The following is a 17,024-nucleotide window of genomic DNA, read 5'->3' on the forward strand; positions in this document are numbered from 1 at the left end:
CTGCACTCTGCATCACACACATCCTTCTACGGTGTAACTCGTAACATGTTCCTCCATTCCACTCGTTTAAGAGCTAACTGTTATACTGCGTCTCTGCTGATGTTATCGACACCTATAAAGTCAGCCGCATCCTCAAGTACACAGGCCATCCAGCCTTTGCGAGGTCGTCCTCTCTGTCTCTTTCCATAGCTTGGTTTCCAATCCAGTGAAAAATTGGGAAACCGTGTCTCTGGCATTCTGATAACGTGTCCGTACCACCTTAGTCTAGCCGAACCGATGAAAGTTTCAATAGACTTAATTCCAGCACGCCTGAGAACTTCTTCATTGGAGATATGGAAGAACCACTTTATCTTCAAGATTCTTCTCAGGGAGGTCAGATGGAAGACCTCGAACCGTTTCATTTGCTTCATTGTTGTGATCCAGACTTCAGCTCCAATCTCCATATAGTAGAGGCTCTTACGGGCATTGTCTGCTCGATACGCTAGGGACCCCAGCTACACCTTACTAGACGTATTTTTGACCGTAGAATCGATTAAAAGTGGTTTAAAGATGATTGGACTGATTTTTTGGGGGTAAAATTGCAAAAAACCGATTCTTGGGCAAAAAATAGGCCAAAAAATCATGTTTTTTGATATTTTGAACAAGTTAATTTTGTTGGCATGTCGGCAAAACTTGCATGAAGATATCTAAAACACAGCCGCACAAGATGATATAAAAATTTGAAAAATCCCTCTATTTTTTTGGGGGTAAAATCCAAAAAAGTGGTAAAAATTTTGACTTTTTTGCTTGAAGTTTGAATAATTTTTTGCAGTTGTATTAAATCAACCCAAAAATAGTCACATCGTGTTTGCCTAAATTTTTCCTTTCCGAGAAGTACCCACTTCATATAGTTTATCGAAGTTTGAATATTGTCACTCCGCAAGCGTTTTTGCCAAATTTTCGACGCGCACTACGCGCAAAAGCATTTAGTTGTTATCAATTGGCTCCTGCGCGTTCATCATAAATTTCAAACAGCTATAACTCAGCGAGATTATGTCCGTTCTAGCTCATATTTTTACACCAAATAGAAAATAATCTGATTTTATTGCTGACAAAATATGAATATAATTACTCTATTTGCCTCAGAGTAATAGACTGTAAAAGTTTAAAACGCGCATTGGTATATCACGTGACTAATAAGGCCAAATTTATACTTCTTAACATATTATCGATCCTTAGACATCATACTATTGTGTCCAATTAGCGGTTAGGTCTCTAAACTCGTAGCAGAAAACACGTCTTTTTGCCCGTAAGAGCCTCTACTAATATAACGGAATAGTAATAACAGCAGCCTTGTAGATCCGGATCTTGGTGGGCGTTCTTATAGTTCTACTGTTCCATATCTTCCAAAGCTGATGGAACGCACCGAAAGCACGAGCTGGATCCTGATGTCAAGATCTCGGTCAATGGTACCATCGCCACTGATGTTGGCACCAAGATAAACAAAGTTACTGATCTGTTCTACAGGTTCTCCCTCCACTGTTAGCTTTATACTGTCTCTTTCGGTGTAAGGTCGCTGGGACGCACACTTGCTGATCGCCATGCATTGTGTGTTTTTAGCGTTGATCTTTAACCCAGCATAAGAGGTGTAATGAGCGATAAGATCAGTGGACTCTTGGAGCCCTTCTTCAGTATTGTCCATCACTGCCAGATCATCAGCGTAGTCACTATCCATGATACATTTTTCATTTGCACCCTTCAGTTCCTTTTGCAGTACAGCGCCATGACTGATTGCCTTGTGAACCTCGGCCAAAAAGATTTCAAAGTTCAGACAAAAATTAAATACAGGAGGGCCCTGGATAATGGATATCACCCTGTCCAGTGCCTGAATTGACAGAGAACCAATCAGACATTTCACCATTAACCCTGACAGCACTCATGGTTCCGTTGAAAAATCCCTGAAAGATTCTAACATATTTCTCAGGAAGACCATAGTGTCTCATGCTTGACCAAATAAACTCTCTTCTGATGGAATCAAACGCTGCTTTAAAATCAATAAAATTAACATAAAGTGGAATGTTAAACTCAATACAGTTATGAATAATGGTGCGGATGGAATAAATCTGATCAATACATGAGCGGTTCCGTCTGAACCCACACTGATTTTCCCTAAGAAGGCCCTCCATTCCAACATCCAGCCTCTTAAGAAGAACCATTTAAAGAACCTTAAAAGACGTTGCCCTAAGAGTTATACCCCTATTATTGCAGCAGTATGAGGTTTTAATCTAACTAATAATCCCAGAATGTGTGTTTTCTGTCTGTCTGTCTGTCTGTCTGTCTGTTTGTAATTTACGAGCGGCTTAATCAAGAAAACGGTAAGAGTTGCGGGACTGATTTTTTCGGTAAAGTGCCGACAAAACTCTGACGAAGTTAAATGATAAAGGTTTTTTAAATCGGTCGTTGGTAAGTGGTTTAATTGATGGTTTTGTACCACAAATGTTATATAAAATGGCTTGAGCAGAACGGTAAGAGTTACGGGGCTCGCATATGTAGCTGCATAATTAGTGTAATTGAATTACCCGGGTAAGATTTGCTGTCTATACTATAATCTTATAATCTTATTAGGGGAGGGGGCACTGTTTGGACTGCAGAGAGAGTTCATACTTTCATACGACAATGTTATGCGTTTTCACAAATATGATAGGCGGGTGTGGTGTTAAGGGTTAATTTCTATTGATTATTGTTTAAGATACTATTACTATTGTTTAAGATACCATTGGATACGTGAGGGCACTCCGAATAGAATTGCTCACCTAATGCGGGTTTTGACTCAACGGGTAAATGCTCCTACCCTTTTTAACTGCGGCAGTGAATTCCCGGCCGAAGGCCGGGTTACACTAGTAATACAATAATATAATAGAGTGTGCAGCGTGGTCCATCCAAACGGTCGCATAATTCTTCCAATTTTTATGGGCGATGTTTCTATTGTAGTTGTTTGTTTTTCGTTGTTTATTGTTATTTTGTGGTTCACGAAAGAGCAACCCTAAACCTACCGGTCATCTCATCGTGGTATTATTAGCGGGCCGAGATGACACCACTTTTTCATTTATAATTCTTAAGAAAACAATACGGACAAATGATTAAATATTTTTTTACACGAATTGTTAAAACTTTTGTGATGTTTAATAGGGATCATCACCGAGTACAACTTATTATTTTACATTGGTTTTGTTGAGCACAACTTGTCAAAACTTATCATTTTATATCGATCAGAAATGTTCTTTTACATGATCCTATTTGGGAATGTGATGAATCTCTTCGAAGCCGAGGGTAAATATAGTTACGGCATAAATGACGAATTTGAAATGAAAAATAAAAGTTGTTATGCTGATAATTTCAAATTGCCATATAATGCTAAAGGCATGGGAATTAAATGGGATCAATGTTGAGTTATTCCAAAGGGGTGGGCGACAATTGTAACCCCCGACGGCCGACAACCCCTGACCCTGACCCTGACCCGATCGATTGACCCAAGTGAAATTACATGGGGGTCAATTGTCGGGGGGTCAATTGTCGGGGGGTCAATTGTCGCGGTATCTTTCAAAGATAGCTGGACAGTGAAAGATTTGTAAACCATTATCTAAGAACTATTTCAGGAGAAAATATGCTGACCATTGTAGGTGCAGGGATAAAGATCAAGAACCAGCACGGATTATACCCTCCCTCATATCTTATGGATGGAAATCTAAACAATTTCGCACACTCATTAGAAGCTAATGACGGCATGTGGATGCGCGTTAATCTGGAGACACAGTCTTCTGTTACTAAAGTGATCATCTACAACAGACTTAGTTGCTGTAAAGACAGGATAGTTGGAGCTTCAGTCTTTATAAAAACAGGGGATGAGTATGTTAAAGATTGTGGTAAGGTCAGCAGTGCAGAAAATTCCTACACTTTCAACTGTGAAGGAGACGGAAATGTTATTGAGATAAGTCAGGAGGGAACGGTAGGAGACTGGAACATTGCTGAAATTAAAGTATACGGCACCCCGGCGAAGATTCCTTCTCCAGGTTTGGATATATAGATATATTCGTTACCAAAACCCAAAATTTGGTAGAGTGGAGTGTTCCACAGCTATAAAGTTTCAAATTTCCTCACAGATCTAATTTCCCCCCCTAAAAATTTTCTTATGCCCTAAGAAAAGGTCAGGTCTCCTAAACATTTCGTCTTTGGCACCAAATTTCCTCCAAAATTTCCTCGCAAATTGATATCTACCGTCTTTCTGGATGTGGGGGACTGTCGCCAGTGTCTCCTTTTTCCAAACCAAAATAAATGATATCAATATGAATTACCTGAAGAAAACTGGGTTCGGAAGGATTCATGACTAAGAAATAACTGTCATATCGGGGAAATTTTCCAAAGTATATGATTTTAAGTAGGAGAGGTGTTCTGAAATCTGGGGGATGTCTTGGTCGTAATCTGTTATCTTTGTTCTAAGTAGAGCCATACAATTTATAAAATTACGAATAGAACGCGAAGTCCTGTTATAAACTGACTTCCTCTTTTGCCTGTTGTAACATGCTTTAATAGATTCCCTCAAAAGCTGGGTTACACACAAAGTACACGCTAAACCCCCTTCTCCCTCCTTAACCGGGAAATTCTTAACAATTATTTCAATACCCAAAAAAACAAAGACTTTGTCAGTGAACGTATATATACTCCTTTATAAACTCCTTTATAAAGGATTTTGAAATGGCATCCCTTTTCTTTCAGAGCAATGTGAAGAAGGACCGTATCAGGACACTGCAATGACGACCTGTGCTAAATGCGCAGTTGGAGAGGAACCTAACAATGAAAAAACTACTTGCAGTAAGTTCAGAAGAGAGGGAACTAGAACGAACACCGATGCAACATTAAGACAACAATAAGACAACAATAATGAAATGAAACAAACACCAATAAGACAACAAACGATAAGACAACATTAAGACAACATCAGTAAAAAACTTATTAGGCAACAAATTATGTATAACACTATTTCTTCGAATATATTTTACTTTGTCACATCATATTTTACTTTATCAACTGAGTTAGAGTAATACGAAATTGTGACTAAAACTCTAACCTAACAATGAAAAAACTACTTGCAGTAAGTTCAGAAGGGAATATTATTGGACATATTACATCACAAGAGTGACTCGCTTTATGTCTGCAAATATAATTATATAAACAATCCCCCTCTTATTTTACTAGTGGGTCTACTAACCAAACACTAATTTCTGATTCAGTTCCATGTCAACGAGGGACCTTCAAGGACGGTTCACAGTCAGTATGTCAGAAGTGTCTCACAAACAGTTACAGTGTAGAGAGAGCAGGGATGTGTATCACGTGTCCTAAAGGATCCCATGCTTCCGAGGATCACATTCGCTGCGGTAATTTTCTCTGATATATTTTATTTAGACATTTCATAAATGCCACAAGTCACCATCAGGGTCAATTAGAAATTGGGTCTAGAGATTATTATTTAAGATTATGTATTTTAGCTTCTACTTTTAGGGCGCATATAGATTTATTCAAAACGTTCAGTTTCGTGTGAGAGTCTGCCTTCTAACTGGAAGGAGATTATAACAGAGACACAGTTCCCCCTCCCACCTGGGGCTGAAGTTTCCCTGAAGTGTAGTCCCGGGCACACTCTGACTGGAGACAGCACTGTCACATGTGTTGAGGGAACAGATTTTTCCTTTAATAACGTCCCCTCCTGTCTGTTAGGTTTGTAGGCAGAATGTTTTGTTGTTCGTTTGTTGATGTTAAACTTAAGAAGGGATTTTTAGCAATCTTAAACTATTTGAGCCCAATTAACCTGTCTAAAGAACGAAGAAAATTAATGTTTCACTATTATAGACAGGTGCGAGTCTCTCCCGGACACAGCAAACCTTGAAACGGAAACTGAGTTTCCGGTGCAGTACGGTGTTGTGGTGACAGTTATCTGTGAGACTGGATACTATCTATCAGGAGCTGATACCATCACTTGTATCAAAAGTAGGATCTACAAGTCACCTCACGATCCTGGTTGTATTGCAAGTAAGTCGTTAGTCGAAAATATTGTGATTCATCAATCAATATAATAAAAAAATTAAAAAAATGTTACCTAAATACAAAATTTAAAAGATATTAAATAACTTCTAATAAACTAAAATGATTATCTGATCAGAGACCTGCACGGGGTTGCCCCCGGAGATTACACACCTACAGACGGACGTGCAGTTCCCGGTGAGTTATGGCACCATAATACCAGTGCAGTGTTCAGAGGATAGGAACCTTAGGGGAAACGTTGTGATCATTTGTGACCAGGACACTGTGTTCCTCTTCCAGGACAAACCTCGCTGCAATGATTTAGGTACGTGAGATGATCCTCTCAGCTTCAAATGGATTACTTTTTTAGCACGTTTAAACAAGCTTGCTGGATGTTGTTTTATTAACATTGTATTTCAAGGTCAGCTAATATTAACTCCGCTGTTTAGGATCATGCTCAGAATTACCGCCAGACAGTAACCTCTACACTAGCTCCCAGTTCCCTGTGAAGAAGGGGACAATAGTAGATGTGAACTGTGTGGCTGCGTACTCCTTAGCTGGAGACAGAACCATCACCTGTGTCCAGGACACAAAATTCAGCTCAGCCAGGAACTTCCCTAGCTGCTCCATAGACAAGTGTACTGGATTGCCGGATGAAATGTTCGCCATGAAGACAAACATCCCACTTCCAGTGGACCACGGAAAAGGAGTGGAGCTGGAGTGTATCCAGGGATACACTCTGTCTGGAAGCAGTCTCGTAACCTGTATCAAGGATAAGAGCTGGGAGTACAAGGATACACCTCACTGTCTTTTAGGTAAGTCCCGGGAAATTGGGGGTAAGAGCTGGGAGTACAAGGATACACCTCACTGTGTTTTAGGTGAGATCCCAGGAAACTGGCGATGATATATTTAAATATGAGATGATCGGAATAATAGGGTTATAACAACCTCAACAAAAATTAGTTAATCACTTGACCAATAATAAGTTATGTCTGATTTAACGTGAACAGTGAACTGCTACCCACAGACACGTGTACAGAACTACCAGCAGCTCTCTCAGACATGACAACGACCAGCACCTTCCCCGTGATAGTAGGAACAGTGGTGGAAGTTGCCTGTAAGCCGGGTCACACTCTAGCTGGGGGCAATACCATCACATGTGAGAGGGGAGTGCTCTTCACCATGGAGCAACGTCCTACTTGCACCATAGGTTTGTTAATTAGTCATAGTGAATGTAGATGTTTAGGTAGCATTATAGATAATTTACAGGAATAATAAGTACACCTCTTGTTATTTTCAATTATAGAAATCCCAATCCCAGAATATGAGTTATTTCAGTCAATTTATTTTAAACTTTAACCTTCACTCTTGCACTCAGATCAGTGCACAAGATTGTTGACAGAAAACTATCTCATCACTGACTCCAGTTTCCCTGTCGTATACGGGACCACGATCTCAGTGTCCTGTGAGCCAGGTTACTCCGTGATGGGAAGTAAGGAGATCACATGTGAGCAGGGAATATTGTTCTCTCACCAATCCACCCGTCCTAAGTGTGTCAACCCAGGTGAGACTTAATTCATCATTGACTCAATGATCAATCCTGTAGTTGATTTCTTAACTGATTATCGAATTAACCACAGTTGAGTAACAAATTTGATCTTAATGTTCCATAGATTCTAATTTGTTTCATGTCTTCAGTAAACTCTGACAGATTGTGTTACAGTGGACCTGTGTGTCATGTTAATCATGATAACTTCACTCTTAATAATTCGAGTGTTAACGTTAAGATGTTGTCCATTAATTAGTCTGTAAAACACTGTGAAAGTTTAATAGTTATACTGTAATTTATGATTCCGACTTCCGAGCAATTACCGCTCAAAACTTAACGACAGATATGCTCAAGTTCAGAGAGGGAATTGGGAGGAATTCATAAATGGCAAATTAACAAACTTTGATGAGACTGAGGTTGGCGTTGAAAATTAAAACAGTAATGAAGTCAACACAACCAACAGCTTTTTTCTATAATAGTCTGCTCTAGTAATCGACCGGACATCCGGCTGAATTTGGTTCCGTCCGGATATCCGGCTTAAATATCCGGTTTCGGACCAGTTTCCAAGAATTTGGCCGGATATTTAACCAAAAGTTCTTTTTTATATGTTCCTGAAATGTACATTTTTGTCTAAATTCTTGCTAAGGGGCATCCAGTCAGTACTCTCAGTGACCAGTAAATTCCACGCCTCCACGGTCGCTTGTTATCTGTCAGCGAATGATTTATCGACTAAAAAAGTAATAACGTTCAATGCGGTTTGTCGTTATGGGTGCAAAAGAAGAGAAACCGATGTGTGACCTGCGTTGTCTAAGTCTAACTCTAATTGCCAAAACTGCCGTCAAATTGATTTCATTTGCGGGTTCTAGCGCCAGCATAACAACCATTTAATTTTAGAAAAATATTGAATCTGCATCATCATCAACAATCAATATTCAAGACAAAGTGAAACAATGGAATACCGGGTCCCGAAATTCAAAATTTTAGTCAGTGTTTGGTATTGTTCTCTTTTTTTTTGTTTTTTTTTGGAAGGAATAACAAGTACCGTTCACAGTACCGTTCACAGTACCGTTCACAGTACCGTTCACAGTACCGTTCACAGTACCGTTCACAGTACCGTTCACGGTACCGGTCACAGTACCGTTCACAGTACCGTTAACATAGTACAGAGCTCCGGGAGAAGTAGAGGAAATTAAAATATAAAATAAAAAGCTCCTTCTTTGCTTTATTTGGGCGAGGGCACTCCACGTAGAAAATCTGCTCAATGTGCGCCACTTTTCTTCGCGTAGTAGGCTGCAAGAAATTTCGGTCCTTGGGTCAGCATAGGTAACTCCCAATTTGATCTACTGATTTTCAAACTGGATATGCACTGGAATTGTAAATGGTTGAGGTTGTGCCTATCCAGTCTTGAAGAAAATTGTCACTCCTGTCCTTTTTAGTTTTGCTGTTGGCAGCTGATCCTTCTGTGAGGGTACCAAAATTAGTAATTCAAATTGTTATTACCTTAATTTCAAAATTGCATCACAATAAAATCCAACGGTACATTTTTTTAATTAAGTAGTTAAGTGGCTGGCCCGATGGAAATCAGGATTCGTTATCGTTTCAAAATTTCTGACTCCAATTCCCATTCATACCTGGAGGATGTACTGCCGGTTGTACAAGTTGAAGCATCTTGGAATTCAGCTTGGACACATTCCACATTTTTTACCTCTTTGTTTATAGATGTCGCTTTCATCTCAAAATCCTGTAATAAGTTGAATCATTTAAGTTATTGTCATACTGTAAATTAACGTAAAAATCATAACTACCTTTACTTATCGGACATTATTTGAACGGACATTAAAATGAGATCCTTCAGCGTCCAATTAATCTCCGTTCAAATTAAGTCCGAAGAAGGTAAAAGTTAAGCATTTAAAATTACAATTCTCTGTTTCGAAGCCATTATACAGACCAACCGTCCAACCAATCATTTATATCTTGCAGATACCGAGATGAAAATTCAATAAACTTTTAAATTATTTCAGCTCACCTATTTGAGATTTTCGATTTCATCCTTTTAAGCTGCTAAATCTTCTTTAGCCCTCGTCACAGCTAGGTCTAACTCCTGGGCTAAAGCATCTGCTCTTTTAGTAGCGGCTGTTAAATCCTCTTGTCTATTCAGTCGTGACTGTAGGATTAGGGATCTTGATATTTCAAAGGATCACTCCTCTTTAGCCAGCTGGCGTCTTAGACCGAAAATTATGTCTTTCTGGCTCCGATTTTCCTGAGGAATAAATTAGTTATGGCAATGAAATTGTATTTGTACTAATCATCATATTTTCAGAAAAAATAAGGTTCGACAGCAGATTGATTAACCTTCTATAATTGCTTATACTTATGTCGTGAACACTATAACAAGTTGAGCAATATATTTAATATAATGACATGACAGGTGACTGGTGGTTTGATATAAAAATAACCCTTTCACCTTTATAAAAATAACCCTTTCACCTTTTCGAGGAGCTTTCTTTGAGCAGGTCATTCTCCGATGTCAAGATTTCAATTTCGTCTTTTATAACACCTTTTTTGTTCGTTTCAAACCAAATTTGACATTTGTAAGCGTCCTTTTCCTCGATCAACTGCCCCAGTTGTCGAAAAGCTATTTCTCTTCTTTGCTCTGAGTAAGAATTATGGTCAGTCTTAGTAAGTCCATATGAACATCAAGTGCTAAACAAAATACAAATATATGCAGCATGACTGGTGACTGATAAAAGACCAACATTTTCAAGTCGAAAATTGTCAACACAGTTTGAATATAAGCACCTAAAGAGCTGAGCTCGGCTGGTCGTCTTGTTCGAGAACATTTCCGAATAGCAGTTTGGATTGCTCTTTGGAATCCCATTGAATATATTACTATATTATACTTTCAGTATAAGATTAGTGGTAGATAACTGTCGTAGCTTCTTTGATAGCATATACAACGAATTAACTAGCGTGGAAATAAATATGACCCGCGTGCATTTCAGGGATTTCAGCACATTTGTCGCGCGCGATTTTGTTTGCCATGACAACGCAACCAATACGTGCTTTACATACGTTGTTGTATCACGTTGCGACCCCCACGGTCGTTTCACTTTATCGTCCTGACGATACAGGGGGAGCCGCGCACTTCGTGCGCGGCATGTCATACAACGTATGACGAATACGTTGCATGCCACTTTTCGCGGAAAAAGGCGGAAAAAGGGGCATACAATGAAAGAAATCGGACTTTTTGGAGGGACGCATATTTTGCGTCCCTATTATCCTATTTGACCAAATATGGGATTAATTGAGTGAGCTGGCGCGCGCGCAACAAAAACAGTTAAATTCATTGTTTTTAACCAAGTTGCAAGTTTTGTGAATTTACTTGGTATGGTATCTTTGTATTGTTTTTATTATTTAATTAACGACTTTATTAAGTCATTGTAACCTTCATGCAAATAAAAATTTAAATGTTTTAATATTTGTGTGAACTGAAAACCTGTAGTTTTGTTCCAAACTGTTTAATTTTGTAACACTAAGCCGGGCACTTTAGATGCAATAATCAAATTTACTCCGCAGGACATATAAATTTCTTGTAAGGCGTTTTAACTTCAGAACTTGCATTTGCCAAAAATTACAACATACAATTTCGTGACGTTCCCTGTTTGCTTGGTGTCTACTAAATCATCTTTTAACTCAGTTAAACAAAAATTCCATATATTGGACCTTCCAATTGGAGGACTTCGCCGCTTCGACGCGCCGCGCAAACTAGCATTCTTGCTTCGCATCAAAGTCAACCCATCGTCGATCGTTGCTCTGCTTCGCAGAGCAACGATCTCGATGGGTTGACACCGTCAATCAAACCTTCCAATAGGTCTTTCATTGTAGGTTTACAACCTACCAGGACGCGCGCCGAGTTGGACTCGTCGACGGTCCTAAATATAATATATGGAACAAATATTTTACGAGTATCACCCGTTGAGGCTATCACAACTGTCCGAAAAATTTGGTGCATATCGGAGTTGACATAATGATCAAAATGAAGCAAAATACGTTGCTTTTAACTGTAACATAATGTTTGATGGTTGGATATGCATTATATTTTTCGGACACTTTCCTTGTAAGTTTATGAGTAAGCTTACCAATTTTTGTTGCAATCGGAGGTCGGGAAGGATACTTAATATTTATTTGTTTGAAGAAAATTGTGCTGGCCGATATTAGCGCTAAAAAACCATCCTACAGTCGGCACGGTACGCGCGGCTCCGGGCTCACTACCTACCCTAACCATAACCCCGAAGCTAACTATAACCCTTACCAAAACCTTGCTCTATCCAGAGCCCTTGCGCTTGCAGTAGCGCGCGCCCGCATCACGGCGGTTTTCTTGACTTGTGAAACAAGCGCGCCCGAAGTGGCGCGAAAGCACATGGTTAGGTGAAACCAAAACCCTAACTTTAACCCAAGCCCTTTACAATCAAATTCGTATTTTACTAGCGCTAGCCTGTCACGTGACCAAAACGGTTCTTGCCAATAACTCTCCAATATCCAAGGAGGAATTTTTACCCTACGTCATTGTCATACGTTGTATGACCCGCCGCGCACGAAGTGCGCGGCTCCCCCTGTATCGTCAAAGACGATACACTGATACAGGGGGTCGCTTCACTATAGTGAAGCGACAGTGGGGGTCACCACGTGATACAACTACGTCATGGGTGGTGATTCGGAATCAGCGTCCAAAAATACACCGATTAAGATCACTTTTATGCCCAAAGGGCCTTTTCACAAGAATTTTCTTAAAATTTGGGCGAGTGATTTAGTAAAAGCTGAATTGACGGATTTTACTCGTTTAAATTTCTTCGAAGTAGTGCGCGCCGCTTTCTTTTCGAAATGTTATGGCACTTATGGTAAGTGCTACGAAGTAGCGCGCGCCGGGCCAGTCCATTAACAATGGTCAAGAGCGGAATTGGGGGGGGGGGGGCAGTTATGCCAGTTATTTTAAAAGAAAAGGTCATTCAAACAACATATGCATACAAAACGATATCATTTGGGTTCATTTTTAATCTTTGTGTGGCAAAGGAAAGTTTGATTAGGTTTTTCTTGTCATACGTTGTATGACCCGCCGCGCACGAGTGCGCGGCTCACCATAGTGAAACGACAGTGGGGGGGTCACGACGTGATACAAGGTTTTTCGGTAAATCTCACCTTTTTTCAAATAACTTTCTGGATAGTAAGGATTTTTGAAAAACATGATTCTTGCCATCATATCTTTTATTTTTTGCCCATAACTCTCCAGGAAAGCATTTTTACCCTACGTCATGGGGGTTGATTCGGAATCAGCGTCCAAAAATACACCGATTCATATCAATTTCATACCCAAAGGGCCTAATCACAAGAATTTTTTTGGGCGAGCGATTTAGTAGGAGCGACTTTTGGTGCCATTGTAGCGCGATGCACTACTGGGTCGCGCCGCGCATCAAATAATTCTTCTCGCAACTACACGTATGCAGATTGGCGAGATGCGACGGATTGACATCGTGAATCAACCGGTGCCACTACCCGGAAAATTAATAACTTTTTTCTGGTTCTTAATATGAATGATCTTACTGGGCCGAGCTCAGGCTGTCATTCCGCCCAGAAAACCTTACCGCCTGCTGGGCTTGCTAGAGGTGATAGATTTTCAACAGCACGTTTGGCGTCGCGCGTCACATCGAGTTAATCTTTCGCACGCTGCATTTAGTTTAGTAGTCATGACAACGACATGACTTTGCAAAGTTTAAAAGCGGTGACCTTTTATTTAGCCAAAAATCAAACTTTTCGGTTTAATTCAGAATCTAAGTTGTCCCAAATTGTGCTTCTGGGGAGCCTCCTTTAAATTTACGAGACGGACATTTTGTTGAAAACCGGAAGGTTCTATCTATTTTACTTTTGGAGATATTCCCCGGCTGGTAGGGTTTGCTGGGCGCCGAATCTCTATTATGAACATAATAGCCTGAGGTCACCAGGTAAGGATGATCATAAAGTACCCTCCCCCGATATCATTTAGACTGAGGCTGCACTGCTCCTAGACAAAGTAGGACTGAGGTAGCAGATTCCACTGCACTGCCACCCTTCTCCAGGGTATCATACCCTATTTTTGTACATATGTTCTTCTCTGACGCTACTGCCATAGAACAATGAACTGAAATTGCATTTATGTTGTAGGTTTACAACCTACCAGGACGCGCGCCGAGTTGGACTCGTCGACGGTATATGGAACAGATATTTTACGAGTATCACCCGTTAAGTTTTCAGTCACCCATTAGTGATTCTGAAAGTTTCAATTCTTTACAAACAAAATCTTTGTAAACTCACCAGTGAATTCACAAGACCCTTTATCATTGATCTGTCTATCTGGATTTATACTATAAAACTTAATTTTATTCGGTATCACCATTCATGCTGACTGAATAAGATAAACAGGCTTTATTTTCACGATTAAATGCATTAATTCAGTCCAGTTAAACAACAATTTCATTGAAACAAAAATTGTGTTAATATTTTAAAATTGTATTACAATTAACACTATTTTTGGAATATTGTGTCAAGGAAGACTTTATACCAGCCATTATGGGCAAAAGTTTTGTGCCTGATCAAATCAGAAAAATAGCTTCACTTCCTGCAAGAATGGGTGGGCTGAGCATTCCAGACTGCACATCAACAGCAGAGATGGAGTACACTAACTCAGTAAATGCTACAAAACAGCTCACAGAAGCAGTTTTTCAACAGCTTACTACTTTCCATCTAAACGAAGAACTGCAGCATGAAATCATAAGTGAAGTAAAGAAGCGTAAGGAAGAGCTTTACAAACACCAACGTGAAACTATTATGAATGAGGTATCCCCATCAACACAAAGGCAATTAGAACTCCTTAGTGAAAAAGGAGCATCCATTTGGTTATCCACACTCCCGCTAAAAGCATGTGGGTACGTCCTTAACAAACAAGAATTCTTTGATGCCCTCTCACTCAGATATAATCTTACACTGTCTACAGCTAACAGAAGTCCCCTATGTGTATGTGGAAATCAAAATCATATCAACCATACCCTAACCTGCAAAATCGGAGGCTACGTTTCACTTAGACACAATTCACTAAGAGATACAATAGCTGAACTCCTAACCACTGTTTGCAAAGACGTTGAAACAGAACCCCAGCTTCTCTCCGTTCCACCCACACTTGAACTATCTAATGGAACAAATAGACAGGATGGTGCAAGACTGGACATCAGTGCGAGATCGTTTTGGTCGCCGCTGGACAGGGCATTCACAGATGTAAGGGTACTTCACCCTCAAGCCCAGTCCAACAGTGACAAGAGCATCTCACAGATGTACCAATCTCACGAGAAAAGCAAAAAACGTGAGTACAATGACAGAGTCCTAAATGTTGAAAAGGCTACCTTCACGCCACTGGTGTTCAGTACTACAGGAGGAATGGCAACAGAGGCTTCACAGTTCCTAAAACATCTCGCTGAAAAGATCAGCCTAAAGAAAGGCCAACGATATTGTGATGTGATGTCATTTGTCAGACGCAGACTGCGTTTTGATCTACTCAGAACCTGTATAATCTCTATCAGGGGGTACAGAGGTACCAGAACCCTTCCACCCACGGCAATAAGTGATTTGGACCTTAACCTGATCAACACTCCTAAACCCTAAAAGGTCATGGAGTGCTTGTTGGATGGGGGTCTAAACTGCTTTTTGTTGTGATGTGATTTAGTGGATTTTATATATATTATTACAAAGGGTTTTATTTTTACCTCAGTTTTTAAATTTGTACCATTTTTACAGAATTTTTATATAGGGTCATTGCTATATTATGTGTATATTGTTTGAATATCTGTGGCCCATTAACACTATTAACGAGGTCTGATCGTCATCTTCTTACAGCATTCGATGTCTGTACTGTGTGAAGGTAATATGGTGATTGCGGCTTTGTTAACAAGGTTTGTCCGTTAGAGGGTCCGCAGTAGTCCCATTACCTTAGTATTGCTGTACAACTACTACAAAATTAACACAATTGTGTGCCAAAATGTCGACAATTGAAAATGATTTATAGTGAATTGAGTTTCCAAATTGTAAAACCTATACTTTCTTTAAATACAAAAAACACATGTTTAATTGTTTTTATATCCTCAAAATCTGAGTTGATAATCAAATATTGTACTAGAATTATAACATCACGTAAAACTAAAACTAGAAGGTAAATGTACTCATCGAAAAAATGGTGTAAGATGGTGAAAGTTGACAATTTGGATTATACTCATTAAACCCCCCTCTTAAAGTTAATGGGTTCTTGTGGTAATTTATAAGAAAGAAGAGTTTATCTGTGAGGCATAGGTTGCATTCCTTCGGCCTCGGGGTACCCTCGGGTACCTGGTTTGTTAGATGATCTGAAAAAAAAATAGAAAAATCGTGAACATCTTTATTTTATTAAATCTTTGTTATACTATCACCCCCACCCTCTCCCAGTTCAGTTCTCCAGTTTGAAAACACTAAGAATAACAAAGTTAATTACAACCCAGGTATGTTAGGAAGGGGAAACTGCAGACTTTTTCAATCTGGAATATACACTGCAGTCCGTCAAATTCACAGCAGACATTTTCCAAACGATGTTGTCACAGTCCAACATCCTCAAGCTAAAGACTTTGAAGAGGTGAAGGAGACTGGCCCTGAAGATTGGCCATTCTATGGAGGAAGGATTCAAGTAAAGCGGAAGAGTCGACCCCGTTTCCCTCAAGTTCTTCCAGTTGTTGATTCCACTCCCATTGACATAAGGTCTCATCAAGTAGATCGAACAATCAGATTTGGCTCTAATCCAAGGACTTATCCAACTATGTTGGTTTATGCTGATGGTAGCACTATAACAATACCATATCATAAGCCAGTTGGAACTATCTACCTCCCTGGAGAAGGAACTCAAATTAGTCTTGGAGTTAAGAAAAAGGCTAAAGTTAAAAGGAGAGTCAAGATTGGGTTGTGAATATTTAACAAAATATATCATGTAAAATATGAATGCTTGTTAATTTCTAACATTATAGTGAAGAAGGTTATTTATATAATCCTGCTTTTATAACAACATATTCGTGTTTTACGCCTAAAGGTATTTCTCTTACCGTGTAATTACAATGTTTTAGAAGGATCAACTAAAATTTTGATGAGTAATGATATCCTTGATAATGTAATTACTTGTCCTATTGATTGAGTCATTGATTAATAGTAAAATAGCAGCTAAATCTTGAACTGAAAATTTAAAGGTAACAGAAATATTCGCCCGTTTATTTCGAAACTTTGCATTATTCAGATCTACATTCCCTTCTTCATTTTGTTTTAGTTCCAAGATTTTACTTTGGGCTATTGAGTTTAAAATTAAGACCATTCTATAAATATATTATGA

At 39.3% G+C, this 17,024-nt stretch overlaps 3 protein-coding genes and 1 long non-coding RNA gene across 5 annotated transcripts in view; 3 read left to right on the forward strand and 1 right to left on the reverse strand.

Annotated features, from left to right (window-relative positions):
• LOC134820275 (stress-activated protein kinase JNK-like) overlaps positions 1–17,024 on the forward strand; it is a 56,258-nt gene that overhangs the window by 12,552 nt on the left and 26,682 nt on the right. The gene's annotated exons all lie outside the window — the stretch shown is intronic.
• LOC134820098 (uncharacterized) lies at positions 81–443 on the reverse strand. The gene has a single exon (XM_063830318.1). The coding sequence runs from the start codon at positions 441–443 to the stop codon at positions 81–83; it is 363 nt and encodes a 120-aa protein (XP_063686388.1).
• Positions 3,288–4,063, forward strand: LOC134820099 (uncharacterized). The gene is made up of 2 exons (XM_063830320.1): positions 3,288–3,309; positions 3,636–4,063. Exons 1-2 carry the CDS (start codon positions 3,288–3,290, stop codon positions 4,061–4,063), a joined length of 450 nt encoding a protein of 149 aa, XP_063686390.1.
• Positions 15,516–16,812, forward strand: LOC134819906 (uncharacterized). Its single transcript, XR_010160814.1, has 2 exons — positions 15,516–15,573; positions 16,153–16,812. It is a non-coding gene; the product is annotated as an uncharacterized LOC134819906 (long non-coding RNA).

This window comes from Bolinopsis microptera, chromosome 8 (assembly GCF_026151205.1).
Source record: "Bolinopsis microptera isolate Bmic1 chromosome 8, MBARI_Bmic_1.0, whole genome shotgun sequence".
Taxonomy (NCBI): domain Eukaryota; kingdom Metazoa; phylum Ctenophora; class Tentaculata; order Lobata; family Bolinopsidae; genus Bolinopsis; species Bolinopsis microptera.

Coding starts and splice junctions, on each gene's coding strand:
- LOC134820099 (XM_063830320.1), top strand. CDS start 3,288: ATGAATCTCTTCGAAGCCGAGG. Junction 3,310..3,635: donor GAATCTCTTCGAAGCCGAGG/GTAAATATAGTT, acceptor GAACTATTTCAG/GAGAAAATATGCTGACCATT.
- LOC134820098 (XM_063830318.1), bottom strand. CDS start 443: ATGGAGATTGGAGCTGAAGTCTGGATCACAACAATGAAGCAAATGAAA.